The following is a 16,573-nucleotide window of genomic DNA, read 5'->3' on the forward strand; positions in this document are numbered from 1 at the left end:
TGCTTAAGTTCACTCAGGGACAGATACCGTACAGTATGCTTAGTTCCACATGGACAGACCAAACTCATTGGGAAGCAGGAGAAATTGAGGTCACCAAAGAGAAGTTTTAGAAAACCAGCTGGGTCTCTTACAAAACTTTTTTTCCCTCCCTTTACCACCCACCTCTTATGAATATACATGCTGAACATCCCGAGAGGCCTTGATATGAAGGTGCCCAGATGGAAAACCACCAAACTCTTTTCGTTCACCTTCAGGAAACTTGCTCATTCTTAATCGCATGCTCATGGCTGTGCTGTGGGATCTCTAATGTTTCTACTGCTTGCATTGAGGAAGACAAATGTCAGACTTAAATAAACACAATTCAGCTTCAGACTTCATATGTTATCTTCAGGGCAGTCCCAGAAAGTGAGCATAAACAAATTCCTTGAAATGAACATGGTGAATTAAAGGAACAGTCTGGAGCTGCTTAGAAACTGAATTTGGAGACTTTGTCAACCCGTATGTCTTAACATTCGGTCTCTCCTACTGTAGATTTAGAAATTGAAGTTTAATTCTGATGCCAGTCTTAATCCATGTCTGTTCAAACAGTTTACTCAAAGTTTTCACTTTTGCACCAAAATGTGTTACATATTAAAGTATCTGTTTTTGTTGTGGGAACAAACCATGTTGACAAAATAATTAGATATTTGTCAGAACTAAGCTCTTGGGTTTGCATTCTGCTTCTTTGAAACAGTGAATCTTGCTGGAGACGGTATCATGATAGCACATATACAGCAGTGTCATCAAAGATCACTGATAGATTGACGCCGACTGCTGTCACATTGCTGACTATATATAGTGCAGGAAATTACATAACTGATAAAAAAACTTAATTTACTATTCATTTCCACAGCTGTTTGGTTATAGTCTTAGTTATTGTATGAGAATCGTCTTCAAATTTAATTTAATTTTACAGCTTATGGCATTTGATTAAATTTAGATCTTCATTCAGTCACTTTTTACTTCTTAAAACATCTGCGCCCCATTTATCAAATTTCAATCTCCTAGTATTTTTTCTTCTGACTTTGGTTTCCCCTGGTATGTAATATTATGATAGTGGTGGTGGATAGACTGCAACAATTTTAACTGAGACTGAGATTCTACATATTTAACTACTTGTATGCTGACACTAGCATATCATAACTGGCTCTTTTCTGTGCATATTGTGTCATCACAAAGAGTGAATACAGCTCTTTTAGTGTGACTACCCAGAAAGATCATCAGCATTAAGTTTTTTGAGTCAGATACAGGTAATAAAAACATCATAGCTTGGGCTCAGTTTTCATGGCAGTGTGAGTATCAATACCTCGAAACAAATATATGATATATGTTCTTTCAGTTTATTTAAAGGTCCAATGTGTTACATTTAGGAGGAGCTACTGGCAGAAATGGAATATAATATTTATAAGTATGCTTTCATTAGTGTATAATCATCTGAAAATACGAATCGTTGTGTTTTCATTACCTTAGAATAAGCCGTTATATCTACAGAGGGAGTGGGTCCCCTTCCACTGAGGTCGCCATGTTGCACCGCCATGTTTCTACAGTAGCCCAGAATGGACAAACCAAACAGTGGCTCTAGATAGGACTGCTCGCAAGTTTCGCAGACACCGTAGTTTCTCCTACACGCTTGGAAGGGGAGGGTGATGCGAGTGATATTCAAATAGTTGCAAACTGCAATTTCACTGCAAGATGCCACTAAATCCTACATACTGGACATTTAAGGGAAAAAGCAGTTCTGCTGTGATGAGTTTTTTTTTCCATCATATTCTTGGCAGTGTTAAACTGGAATAAAGATCATTTCAAATACTATCATGTATTGAGCTGCCTTAGTTTTCATAGCACAAAGTCTTATTCAGCAAGCATTTAAGAACTAAAAGTTCACTAATTATGAGTGAATGTTTAATTCAAATAAAATAGAATTGGGTGAATAGTTATTCATGTAAAAGGTGACTGGTAATATTAGAACGACATGCAGTTCACAACTTCTTTCACTTCTACTACATTTAGACAACACATTAATAAGTACTCTCGTATTTTTATTCCTGACTAAGCTCGAGCCAAACCATTACTTTCATTAATAACCTCATTTAGTAATAGCTCATGGTTACTTGACATTTACTGCAGAATCAGTCATCATGTGTTGATGGTGAAGTGCAGGGCCAAAAAAAAATCGTACTCACACCGAAAGCAGGTCAACTGGAATATCAAAAACAACACACAATGGATATAATTCATGCTGTGTTAACCTTCCAGCCTTAAAAGAGTGAGGCCTGTGAAGCTAGTTCAGACAGCTTGAGTCGCACTGCAAAAATCACAGCGGGACTGTGACTCGACTCACACACTGTATACACATATCCAGAGCCCTACTCTAATATAGTGTTCTGTTTAAGCTGTCACGCATGTTCTCATTCTCTCTTTGCCAATGAAAGAGCTGCTTCACTGCTCACAATACAACCATAGCTGCCACAGTTATTGCTGGTGCTCACTATTCTATTTCATCCCCCTGTAGGCTCATTCTAAGGTTTTCCCCCAGTGGGGAAGTTTATTGCTCCCTGATCTCTCTCCTCTCTCTTTGTGCTAAGCTTTCAAGTGTGTTGTTTCAGGGAAAAATGGATCTGTATCAACTATGTACTATCTACTATGTCTACATTTGTTTCACGTGAGCTGTCTGAATTAACTATGTGCTTCTATGATTGTTAAAATGTGTGGATTTGAACCCTATTAATCCACCTGTTAAAGTCAGGCTTATGCATGAACCAATTGCTGCATCAGTCAACACATCAGTAGCCCTGGGTCTTATGAGCAAAATTAACTATAATGCTTGGTTGTAACAACCCTCCAGACATTTTGCGAAGGTAATCCAAGTAACATGCACCTTGCAGATTTGGTTGTGTCCCACAGAGGCTGTAAAGAGTACACTACTGCTATTGTAATTGCACAGTATATTATATACTGGTTATGGTACTTGTAAATAAATTATATTCTAGATGTTGACCATTTACCCCTATGAAGTCAAAAGGGTAAGTGACATGGTTTGACTGGAGTAAAAGTTGAATAACATGAAATTTGAAAGAGTGCAATTTCCAAATCACAAGACCCGGAATTTATATATATATATAAATTCCGTTAATGTATATATACATTAGCAGTGTCTTAACAAGCTGTAGCAAGTGAAATTTTAAGCTTAAGCCAGTGCCTGTTAATTTCACCCACTACAATAACAGTACTTAGTCTACAGTCTAAGTAAATTTACTCAGATCTAGCTAATTATCGTTCATTTTGCAAGTGGGCAAAATAATGTGCATGCTGGTGTCCGTATTATTTATGCTTGCCAAAGATGTTGATCAGGGCTGCCAACTTTTCAGTTTAGTTTGGAGTGAGATTCGGTATTGGTGAAGTTAGTGCATTTTATGAGTAGGCCTTCTGTTACAATACCCACTGCAGGGGTCGGGCTCATCACTCCTCAACCCCCAGGAATTCTGTCTAAAACGTTCAGCAGCCAATTTCACAATTTTAAAGCATGTGTAGATGAAAAGCCAAGACAATAATCATGGTCAATGATGAATAAGTATGGGTGATCAGCATAACTTGCCAACCTCCAGACATCATAGCCCAAATCGGTAGACCAAACCTAACTAGGGTATCTGAAGATCTTCCCCAAGGAATTTGTTAATTTCAGAGACAGTTTTTCTGCATTCTAGAGAATTTATGGCGTCATTTTGTTGCCGAAATGGGAGAACAGGGGGGAAGAGGGGGGTAAAATATATGTGTGAATATGATTGAATTTTGTTTCACGTATATTGTTAACGGTTGCTATTGGTGATTTGATTTTCAAATTTGTAGTACTCACCTCAAGGGCGTCAGATTGGCTTAAAAGGGGGGATCTGGGGGGGTCTGGGGGTCCTCCGCCAGAAAAAAAAAGGATTTGAATACCATTTTCTGCATTTCTACATGCTTTTATCATATTCTCAGCTACCTAAAAGCAACACATTATGATTAAGATTGCTATCATGCTTAGTTTAATAATTCTGTAAGTAAAGTGGTAAATACATATCAGAAAAGGCTGTCTTACTCTCTGCATGTTTAATCCAGAATCCTACTGAACATCACATGCTGTGGAATTCAATTATGGATGTAAGCTATACTTTGAAGAATGGGACTGGTAGATCTGTGGCACATTATTTATGGAACTATCAACAGATAATGTTCCATTTGCAAGTTCCATCACAACATATAAGAAATTAAATATAATCAAAATATGAAATATAGTCACACACTGTCAATAGTTTTATCAAGATCACTTTAAATGAACGTGTTAGCTTTTATTTATGTTAAAGTCCAGTTTCTAGTACAATGAGTACATTATGATATATACCTTCTCACTGTAACTTAAAAATACATGCCTTTTTAAAAAAATATAAAAATAAAAAAACATTGTACTGTCACCATTTTATTGTCTTAAATGTAATAGCTTATATAGGAACACAATCCTTCTTACTGTCATGTATCCACACTTAACTTTTACATTTTAAGATGGTAAAAGACATCAATTAATCAATGATAGACAGAGATCAATTCATCAAACTTGCTGTTGTTGGCGACACATTTTTCTATCGCAAAACTCTACCATTAATGTTACCACTCTGTCACAAACTGTCTGCGACTCACAGTGCGAGACTGGGTCCATTTCATTACTATCTCGCATCAGCGCAACTCAACTCAACTTTATTTATATAGCACCTTTCATACAAACATGCAGCCAAAAGTGCTTCACATGGCAATAATAAAACAACACGGACAAAAAATAAAAACAAAAATAGACAATAATAGAGAAAATTTTGCAAGACTGAAAATTACAACAATGAAACAATAAAATTTTGAAAATAAATAAAAATCAGTTAAATATAATACAATAAACACCAGGGATAAAAAATAATATAAAAACCAATGAATAAAACTTAAAAACTAAGGCTATAACATTACTACAAATTAAAAGTCAGATTAAAAAGATAGGTCTTTAATCTCTTTTTAAAAATACTGAGAGAGCTTGCCATTCTAATATCCAGGGGCAGTGTGTTCGACAGTTTAGGGGAATAAAAACAGAAGGCACTCTCACTTATGGGACACACAAGGAACATGCAAACGAAAAGCGGTGGAGGACCTTAGTGATCTGGCTGGAACATAAAATGTAGGGAGATCTCTGATGTAGGGAGGAGAAAGGTCATTTAAGGCTTTATAAACAAGTAAAAGAACTTTAAAATCAGTTCTAAATGATACAGGTAGTGGCTTAAGCAGTGGAGAAATGTCATTCATTGTCTTTGTTTTTGTTAAGACTCTGGCAGCAATCTGAACTAGCTGTAGTTTTCTTACAGACTTGTTAGGTAATTCAGTAAAAAGGGAATTACAATAGTCTCAATGGCCAGTAATAAAAGCTTGAGTATTTCAGCATCTTTCTGAGTTTGGTAATATTTCTAAGCTGGACAGAGTTGATTTTTGCCGCAACATTTTCATTTTCACTGCAAGATAAAATGGACGTGTGGCATGATAGCGTGTGAAAAGTGTCAATTGTGTGAGTCTCTGAGAGTTGGCAGCCCAGAATTGTTGATTGATTTTGTGGAAGAAGAAACACTATCATATTGTTTTGATCTTTGGAAAAAATAAGGATTGGGCTTTGTGTTTTTACTACTCATAAATGACCAACAGATTGGTGAGTCTTTTTTACATAAACGATCTAGATGATTGCCTAGGTGATCCATCAGAGAGGTACCTCTGCAGGTAGCTCAACAGAGTTGTCAGAATCTTAAAAGTTAAACTTTTAAGCACATCATATCATCGTTTTAAGCGTATCATCTTAAAAGCTTTGAATTGAGACCTCCAGGATTCAGAGCTGTGAAACGGCTTGTCCTGGCAATCTGTGAAGCTAACAGCAACGTTAGCTTAAGCAGCTACAGTATCATTAGGTGTTGTCAGCATGATATCAAAATATTGTCAGACATGATTTGCCAGCAGTTTATGACTGGCCAACTATGCAGCTGTTAACAATGAAAATAAGGCCACTTTTAAATGTCATGATTAAATTTGAGTAATGTCAAGTACCACAATTATATCTAAATGAATGTGGGCTAAATTGGTCAATGTTTCTTGAACACCAGGCAAATTTGCTTAGATGGTGACTTTTCTGACTGACAAGTTTAAAAAAAAAAAGAGAGAACCCCATAAGTTGGTGATGTTTATTGTTTTACTATGTAGACCACCAATACAGGCCTGTTGTTAAATTTGTAGAAAATAATTATAATTGTATAATACTGATCAGAAAAATAGCAATTTTTCATCAAAATGTTTTCCTCAAATTGTTCAGCCCTACCGTAAACCCATAGTTTGAATTACAGCAAAAACCTCACAGACTTCACTGATTAGTTGGATTGTATGTAATCCATCAGAAGTCTTGACTGCAACTGTTTGTATCACATTTTTTCACTTTCAAATAGCCCTGGTTACCCTGAAAAAGAAATTGTGCAAAACATTCATATTTGAACTTACAGCATCTAAGAGGCAAAAAAAGGAACTGATAGAAAAAGACACTGTTTTCCCTTGGAACAGCAACCAACACAGATGAGATTGCAATCATCTCCGATTTAGATTTCGAGATGCTTTGTTTAAATACAATGTTAGTGGTCTTCTACAAAATCCAAGTCCCAATCTTTCTTTTCAAGTTTGGGTGCATCCAGACACAGAAAACATTAAAAGTTAAGCCATTATATCCATGTTTACTCATACCTATTGAGAATATAGATATTATATGCAGGATCCATATTGGCTTTGATCTGCAAAAAAATATAACACGGTTAATGACACAGAAAGTAAAAACAAACAAACATTGTTACAAATTGCTTCCTAAAGAGTGCAGTTGGTTGTGATTATGTTGGTTGACTTTCACTGTCAGCCTGTGCCAGTCTCACTCACTCCAACAGAAAATCATTTGCAAACTGAATTGCCACTGAATGTTAGGTAGGGATGAGGTGCGGCTGCCTCTCCCAGTGCTCTGCTTTGACAGGATCTCTAATGTATTTGATTCCAAAATATATGGATCTATTTCTGCCACGTAAGGGTAATCTGGACTTTTATGCAGTGATGATTTCCATGTCATAGCACAACTTGTCAAAGGCAATGTGTTTGCCCTCTGCGGAGAACACACTGATTTAAGCTATTTGGGGATTTGAATTATAGTTGCCTTCTAAGTACATTGGCTGAAAAGTAGCAGAAAAAAAATCTCATTACTGACGTTGAAGTGAGAAAGCACTGACTCCCCAGATCATCTTATTTGGCGAACACATACCTTAATCGTTTTTTCTATTAGTCTCTGACTCTGACATTCTGACACTAGAAATAATTCACAAAACATCAGTATACATTTTTCTTTATTTTCTTATGGTAAAGCTCCTGAAATAAACAATGTCAAACATGCACCTTCACTCCCACCCTCTGTCTCTAAACAACATTCAATTATCTCACTTGATTAACTTTTCATTACAACAAGTCAAACAAACAAACACTTTTCTCCAGGGTGAAGGAGCCTGTGATAAGTGATGCGCTTGTTACGAAATGACTAGCCGTGAATACAGCTCAGTGATTTTTTTAGTGTTTCTCAGTAGGTTGAAAATGTGCTGCCAACCAGCCTTGTAGACTGTAACGTATTAGCATATTTATTACATTTTTGCCCCTCTAATGGTTGGAACTTTTACAGTAAGTACTCAAAGTGATCACGCTCCTCTCTCCGGGTTTACTCTACAATGTGCTATGCTTTTAGTGTGTTATTCTACCTCACTGTAGTCACTTTACCAGAGAAGATGTGGTTGTACTTTTCGATAGTGTTTTATTTCCTACTTCTGCTTTCATTACAGATGCATCTGATGATTTAAAGGTCATTTCCAAGGAATTTGTCAAAGTATTACATGTATTTAAGCAGATTTTGCTTTGGTCTTTGAAGAGTTGACATTCCAGGTCTTGTTATCTTGGTAACTCTGGTTAGGAGTGACTGCCAGGCCCCACTACACACTATATAAATAACAGCAGACACTGGCAATCAATATTTCATGCATCTTACTTTGTTGTTCCACAGTCTGGCAAGATATTGTCACTCATATCATTACTTTCTCTAATATGAGGGAACAATCTGGTGTCATCAAATCCTATTACAGCGGATTTTCTTCCTCAGGAGTGGTTAGAATTAAAATTTCATTGTTTGCTGGAAGATTTTGACACCCACACCGATGATGTTTCTTCCAATATTTAAGGGCATGTCAGAAGCCTGGCAGTGCACCAGTTCTCAAATCCCTCAGCGAATTGTGCTTTGAGGGATTAACAACATTTACTGTCACATTTGAGCCCTAGTTTGAGCAACAGGATTACATTTTTTGAAAACTACATGTATATGTGCATGTATCTCTCAATTTCTTGGGAAAATTATACCTTCTAGACCATCCGGACAGCTCCATATCACATCAAAGCTGACACACTTAAGCTTCACAGATAACTTTCTAAAGCCTTGTCAATAAATTGTGTCACTGCAATCATCGCACATCTTATACAAATATATACAATATTTCCCTGCACACACTTCTGACTCTGAACCCTAGGGAATTTATGACCCAATTTCATCGTTGTGAAATCAATCTCGTCACTCTTGCCACCCAGAGGATACCAACCATAGCTACAGACCTACAGAATGGGTTAAGCTCCTAATTTATGGGTGGGAAAGCAACTCATTAAAGGTTCTTGAGCCAGCCATGGGTGTACCTTCTGTGTTGGGTTTGCATCTTAATTTGGTCCCACATTAATTACAAGCCTTGACTGCAAACAAAGTTTTGGGGAAAGGCTTGCTATTCACAGAAAAAAAGGCCATGGCCATCCCTAAAGGGAGGCCATAATTAGGCCAGATGGGGAAATCTGACTGTTAGCCTTGGGTTAGTCTTTTCTCGCCCATGGTGAGGCTTCTTGTTTGTATTGGCAGAGGAACAGTGTCACACTCACCATTCATACTCTACCATCTGTGTGGCCGAATGTGGAAGGCCTGAGAAACTTCTACTCAAGTGGTCTGCTAGATAGAATTCTATGTCCCAAATAAGCAGAAAATCAATGCCTCTGTAGTTTTTCAATGATATGAATAAAACAAAAAAGTTGAACTGAAATTTGAATTCACTTTTGTGTAAGGTAATATATGATGATATTGCAACTATTGTGTATATGTTTTCATTTTTCTAAAGTGGGTGAAACCATTTCTGGAAGTATTTGTGGAAAACAAAATTCAGGCCACTGGGTGGGCATCCCCCATGTTGATTTAAGAGATGCCATTGCTAGGAGTCACCTTCCATGGTGATCTGCTGTCTGCACCACATCATAGCCCTGTATAGTCTACGAACGTTACAAGATGTGTTTTCCCCCTTTTTTAACAAGGCCCCATAGCATTGGTTACGTACTGTTAGTGGTTTCCTTTACAACAATCAACACTTAGGATGACCCACTTTATGGTTAAGTTGATATTCCACTTGGAAAATTGAAGCTTACAAGGTAGGCTAACTAACTTCCTCTCACAAAGTGGAATCCTAGCTTGCTAACATTAACTTGCTCACAGCAACAGGTAGTTCTGTAACCTCAGCACTTTGTACTGTGATTCGAGGGTCACACAGCAATGTATGGAGTCACGGAAAAAAAAAAGTGCTGAAATCACAGATGGATATAAAAGCAATGGCTAACAACATCGACCCCACGTCTGGTTAACAGTCAGTCGGAACCAAAGATTCACACTGCATGGAGAACCTTAATGTAGGGGCCACTGTCACTGCAGAAAAAAACAAAACATACATTTTTTCTTTTAATTAGAATTTTGAAATAAAATGTTCAAAATAAATACTGATGATATACAGTATATATACAGTACAGTATACAGTATATATACAGTACAATATATATACTGTATATCATCAGTATTTATTTTGAATTTTAATTTCAATTTTATTTCAATGGTTGTATACACTAAGATTTGTATCATCTCAATACAGTTAAAAATATAATGATATAAATTCACACATCTCTACATGCTGCAATTGAATTGGCTGGTCCCCCTCCCTATAGACATATTGAAATTACAATTTCCAGATCACTAATACAATTTAAGCAAATCATAACCTCTATAACAAAGCAGTAAAACCTCCTCAGAGCTTCACATACCTCAACTGACATTTTTCTTTTTTTTTTACCAGCCATAATGTGAAAAGAGATGGAATTAATTGTGTGCCATTGCTGGAATCATTCTGTTGATACATTTGATTAGAGCAAATTAGACTGCTGTAGACTGCAGATTAGACAGGGCTTGCTGTTGTGAATGCATATGCCTCTGTGTTTCAGACTGAGGAATATTTGACTGCATATTTCAGATCTCTACATTGGGAAAGTGTATGGGATGACTAGGCTCTCACTGTTTCCTGTTTTATATCTGTTTTGACCATAGAAATTTTAAGGTGCAGTCATTACACTTTTTGGAGAAGATAATAGAACAAATTAAGTATGCTGTTTCTCACATCATCTTTGTGGTTACAATTCATAATGTCAGTGTACTCCATCCTTGCCAATGCATCTTTCACTGCTGTATTATTCCTCATTTGCAGGAGACGGCATGTTTTCATTAATGCCAGTATTTAATAATATTAAGTGTAGACCATAGAAATTTTAAAGCTCTTGCTAAGTACTGTAAAGCATATTTCTTCCACATACTGTATATTTGCAGATCATAGTATCAAGGCAACTACATGTACTTCACTATTGACTCATGTTCTCAGAGGTAGCACTGCATAGCTCTATGGGAAAAGCTTCAAGCAGGCTCAGTGGCAGATATACAATCCCTGCAGCACTCTGTGTTTGCCAAGAGGGAAAGCTGATCATCTGCCGTCTTTGAGCAGATATAAGGATTAGCTTTGAATATCTTCAGCCCGGCATGTAGTCATTTTGCATACTGCTTCACAACAGGGATGCATGCTAGTTACCGTACCACGCGATGAATAATAATGCACAGGTCACATGGGGTCCACAAACAAGCTTGAGAACGAGTAAACAGAGATGGCTGGAAGCAACGTTAGTTTTCGACCCACCTGTCAAGGGCTGACAGGTGGGTACTTTTTAAAAGTACTTACAAACTCAAAATATTTTTACTAGGTAGCATTTTAATACACATTTTTCATTGTGCTGTATGATTTTAATAGTTTTTTATTTACATAGAAATGTGGAAAGGTTTGTAGAAGTTCATATAGAGAAAGGATGTAACCATACAGAGATAACATTATTAACCTATCAACTTATACATCATTATTACACATTCTCTAGTCTATTTTTGCCCACTTGCTGTTAATTCCTGTCCTGCTTCTGGTCTACTCGAGAATTCAAACACAAATAGCCTACAGATTTTTAGCAGAGACGCTACAGTTTCAGAACGCAGCTTTCTTTTACACCCCTGTAGGGCCATCGTAAGAGGCAGCCAGTCAGGAACCTGTTTCATACAAACCCATTGTTTTTCTTTGATTTGATTGACATACAGTGCATGGCAGTCAGAAGGGGCAGAGAAAGTCTGTTTATACTGAGCTATTCAAATGCTAATGTCTCAGAAAGATAGCAGCCAGTGACAATGTATCTATCCAAGCAGACACATTTTACTGGCATGTGGCTCTTTGCAGGTGGGTGTAATTTTGGTTATTTTCAACCTGTGCCTTTTTCCCAGCCATTGGCATCATGATTGCTGATTGTAGTGAATGTTTTGTCATTTCGTTGTAGAGCTTTACATGGCTCCACTTTACCAGGAGTGCTGCTCTCTAGTCCACCCCAATATGTCCGGCACAATCTCACTCCATATAACCCTCAAAATAACCAAAACACATCCTGGTCCTCTGAATTAGTTTGACATAAATGTTTTGCTTTCACAGCTAGCGGCTCATATTTATAGAAAATGTGGTTTGAAGGCAGAAGCAGATGGAGTGACCTATGTGACATCTAGCTCACACATAAAATAGCCTATAGTAAAGTGTAGTAGTTTCCTGTTAACTAAAGTTATGTGAAAAGATGTTTTAACCACTTTTCAGCTGTGGCTGTCAGTTTTGCCTTCATTACATGACATGATTGGTGAACAACTCTCATTGTTAGCTGCAGCTACAGAGTAGCTCAAGACTGAATTAAGGTATAACCTTTAAAAACATTCAGTCATCCTGATAACAGAAACCACACAGCCAAGGTCGAAAATAAATGTAATTATGCATATAATTCACTTCATTGTCATAACTCAAGCTGAGGCTGAAATGTAGTGTATATTCTGAAGAAAGACATTTCAATGGGAAAAAAGGTTTTTCACTGCAAGGTTCTAATTTAGTTTACCCCTGCATGGTAATTACTAGTTAAACATGACTAATTCAGAGTTGAACAAAGCAAGATAGAGGCCATGGTCATAATCAGCTCCACATTACGTCAGTGGCTACATTAAGAAACGCTTTAACAGTGCATTCATTGAGAGGGTAAAACTTTGATGGTCTCTTGTTAAATTCAGCTGAAATGCATTTTGAAACTGTAGATACAGCCACAAAGTAACAGTTGTATGTTTTTCTGAGCGCTTGTGTATTTTTGTATGTACATATGTATGTACATCTGACAGATTTACTTTTTGTCATTTAGAGATATGAAATCCTTTTTCACATCTCTTAAAATTAAAACAACTCTCTCTAAATTAAAGTACAGAGTAAAGGAATGAGCTATTTTGTGGTTTTTTTGCCATAGGTGTGCAGACAAACAGAACAAGAAGCTGTAAGGCAGTGCATAATTATCAACAGAATTGAGCTTTTCAGAAAGTTGGATCAGAGAAACCGGTATTGCATTCTTCAACCGATGTGATGTGCTGCGATAAGTCCTCACATCCACATAAACATTTTGTCTTTACTTTAATAAAAACATAATCTGGCAACATTACATTTCCTGCAAAACCTCTTAGCCAATGCAAATTAGTTGTATATGAACATAATGTTTGGGAGACAGAGTTATATTCAAGGGTTATATGAGTGCAGTAAGCTCCCAAACAGGAACCAGTACTTTCAAACTTTAACATATAAGGAGAGTTTCTTGCAGGCTTTAATATTTTTTACATTTGGATTTGTTAGGAGCTTGCTTAACTTTCTGACTTGTTTGGTGTATTGAAAACTCTCTTCGTATTAATGATGTTAGTTTGTCACCAAAAGGTAACTTAAGGTCTGCCTGTGTGTCTTGGTGGGGATCAAATAACTTGGCTTGTGAAAATCTATCCAGCATGCATTGTTGGAAACTTTCATTTTCTGTGCAGTTTGAAGCTGGGGTAGTTTCAGTAGTTAGAAAACAATTTGGCCCCATACTACATCACTAAGTACTTTTTTTCACACTGAGTAAGAGCATACATGTGTTTATGGACTTGATATCACTATGCAGGATTTTGTCTTTTGATATGACAGCAACAAAATGTTAGTATTTTTCTGACATTAAGGTGTGTTTAGGCTACTATTGAACAGCAGTAAACAGGCTTTGTTTTTTTTCAACTGTAACTCAAAGTATTACATTATTCATGTGAATAAATATGTAATTTATATCATAAAAAATACAGTCGCTTTTAATAGTTCAATTAAATAAAAAACAAATAAATTTTGTTCATTCATGAACAAAAAAAAATATATAAAATATAAATATATATATATATATATAATATATTGTGTTTAGGCTACTATTGTACAGCAGTAAACAGGCTTTGTTTTTTTCAACTGTAACTCAAAGTATTACATTATTCATGTGAATAAATATGTAATTTATATCATAAAAAATACAGTCGCTTTTAATAGTTCAATTAAATAAAAAACAAATAAATTTTGTTCATTCATGAATAAAAAAAAAAAAGAAAATATATATATAAAATATATAGAGAGATAGAGATCTATATATGTAGTTTGCAAAATAATATATTAATTAAGATGTATCCTATAATAACATCATTTGTCTGGCTCTAATACTTGGACTCATGATTTTGTTTCATGTCTTGTCTAGTGTTGAGTCTTATTTTTGGATAAATGCTTGCACATTCATAGTGTAGCAAAACCTCTAGGTGTGCCTGGCAGTCACACTTTTCTAGTGGGTAAATAAATGGAGATTAGAATTGTCACAAAGTGGTTAATGTCAACAGCATATCCTTAAAACACAGAATAGCAATGCCACACCTCTCTGAAATAGTTTGTTTCCAGACTCTCTTTAAAGTGTATTGAGCTCCAGCTCTTTGCTACCCCAGAATCATTTCACTATTCCACTATCATCCAGTAAGGGGTAGTAATGAATACCCAAGCAGGCTCTCTCTGGTCATTGAAGACCAGTCTACTGGGCATTTACCATTTCAATACCTTTTTGTTTGCTCGCTCTCACCTCAAAAAATGAAAATTTAGTCATTTTCCACTCAACCCCCTGTCAGTCAAAACTCCTCTAAGGGCTATATGAAAACCAAATACACCAAAAGTTCAACCCTTTAGTTTCATCTCAGCCCTCTCTGAAGCCGTGAAAGGTAACAAGGCCATCGTTTTACAGCCTGCATATTTTAATATCAAAAACAGTATTTTGTACACACTTCAGTGGAGTTTATACTGACATTTCATGCCTCTGGCATGTTAGTCAACAGTTACTTACCACATTTCATTGCTATATTCTTCTTTCCCCTCACTTACAAAGTGTTTCTTATGATTATCAGTTATGTCAACTGTTGTCTCCAACAAGCTCTCACTGAGCTTTATATATTGCTCTCCTAACAATCCACCCGCGCCAATTCATCTCACTGTGTCTGTAAGCTAGCAAGAAAGTTAGATACTGTTATGAAAAATGGACTTCTGATAACTCAGTAAGTGTTTAAAAGTATCTGATCTACTGACATCACATAATTCCAACTCTTTAAAATCAAAACCAAAGACTGTGTTTTCATTCAGAAAGTAATGATAACTGAAGCTTTGATTGTCATTCAGTTCCCACTGCGCTGCTGAATATAAACACACCCTGTCAAGAAATGATTTGGTCCGCTGCTGCAGCATTTCATAAAGTCTTGAAATGGTTAGCACAGGAAAGACCAAGGACAATCAATGCAAGCTTTCATCTTTTGGGCCGTAAGTTGACATTAATTAATGTTCAGTAGTGGCATATCAATCTTTGTTCAATTAAAGCTTTGTTTTGAGGGTTATACTTTGTGTAGCTGTGCTATGTTGCTGAACGTTCATCATGCCATAATTAGCTGTTCTTTGTTCCTTTCTGAAGAAAGATTTGTGCTATACAGAGCATCATTACCAATCACAACATTCAGAAAATACATAGGAAATGACAATGTTGGCACTTCCTGAGGGCTGCTACCAGTCAATCAGTATGTCAAATGATGACTTTACAATAGTCATACTCATCAGAAGTCTTTGATTGCTTGGTCACAGTTTATATGGAATGGCTTTTTACTCTACACCTCTTTATCTCCTGTGACATTTACTAATTAACAAAGTGACATTTCTTTCAGTTGTTTTTCAGTAGTGATCATGTAGTTAACAGTTACATAAAAACTTTTTTCTTCAAATAATTTCCAATATATTCACAACATTTTCATTTCCATGTCGTTATTCATAGAGTCCACGAGACGACAAGAGGAAAATTAAAAAAGTAGTTTCCCAAATCAAAAAGTAATTTTCCATTCCACTTACCCTTTCATACCCCTTTTCTCCAATTCTCTTTTTTTTTTCTCCCTTTCTCTTTCCCCCTGCAGAGCTCCTGTCAGCCTGCCACGAGCTCCGGTGCCGCTACGGCTGCGTCATGACGAGGAATGGCACCTTCTGTTTCTGTGCTGACGGCTTTGAGGTCGGCGAGGACGGGACGAGCTGCAGAGGTAGGATTCAGCTGCGCTGGTGAGGGCCTCCTGCCTCCCCCCCTCCGTTTTGCCTCCCTCTTCCCCACACCAATCCTTCCTTTTGCCCTCGGCCAGACTTCTTTCAGATGAATAAGCAGGAGGTGCTTCCATCTGTCTGCAGGCAGGCCCTCTTGTACAGTGCATTATACCCCCAATACACATGCATACACGCACATACTGTATATGCAGCACATAATTTCTCTGTGTCTTTTTCCCTCCCTCTTTACGCTCTTCATATGTGCCACAGGCCTGATTTCTGACAGCCAGTGAGGAAGTCAAAGGTGCCTCTAGAGTTGTAGTTTCTTACTTGGACTCTGCATACACCTTATACCAACGACATGGCATAAAATTGCATAATTATGCTGGAGGAAGGGGTTTAACAAAGTAGCACTACTTCCTGAATTTGATCCTGTTTGAGGAAGACATGAGAGAGTGGTTTATAGGGTACTGCAGCTCCAAAAAAGGCACATAGGCTGTAAAAGTAATTATGCCTGAGGTGCCAGAGTGAGGCCACATTAAGTATACTTTATGTATTTGGGTCATATTTGAGCACACCTAATTTGT

At 36.9% G+C, this 16,573-nt stretch overlaps 1 protein-coding gene across 9 annotated transcripts in view; it reads left to right on the forward strand.

The window, feature by feature from the left end:
- The window catches only part of lrp1bb (low density lipoprotein receptor-related protein 1Bb), a 239,958-nt gene that overhangs the window by 86,952 nt on the left and 136,433 nt on the right, over positions 1 to 16,573 (forward strand). For all 9 annotated transcript variants that reach the window (XM_044217323.1, XM_044217319.1, XM_044217320.1 and 6 more), the window contains one exon: positions 15,869 to 15,988. In XM_044217323.1, coding sequence (XP_044073258.1) covers positions 15,869 to 15,988 — 120 coding nt within the window. The remainder of the gene's footprint in view (positions 1 to 15,868; positions 15,989 to 16,573) is intronic.

Source organism: Siniperca chuatsi, linkage group LG12 (assembly GCF_020085105.1).
Source record: "Siniperca chuatsi isolate FFG_IHB_CAS linkage group LG12, ASM2008510v1, whole genome shotgun sequence".
NCBI classification, from domain to species: domain Eukaryota; kingdom Metazoa; phylum Chordata; class Actinopteri; order Centrarchiformes; family Sinipercidae; genus Siniperca; species Siniperca chuatsi.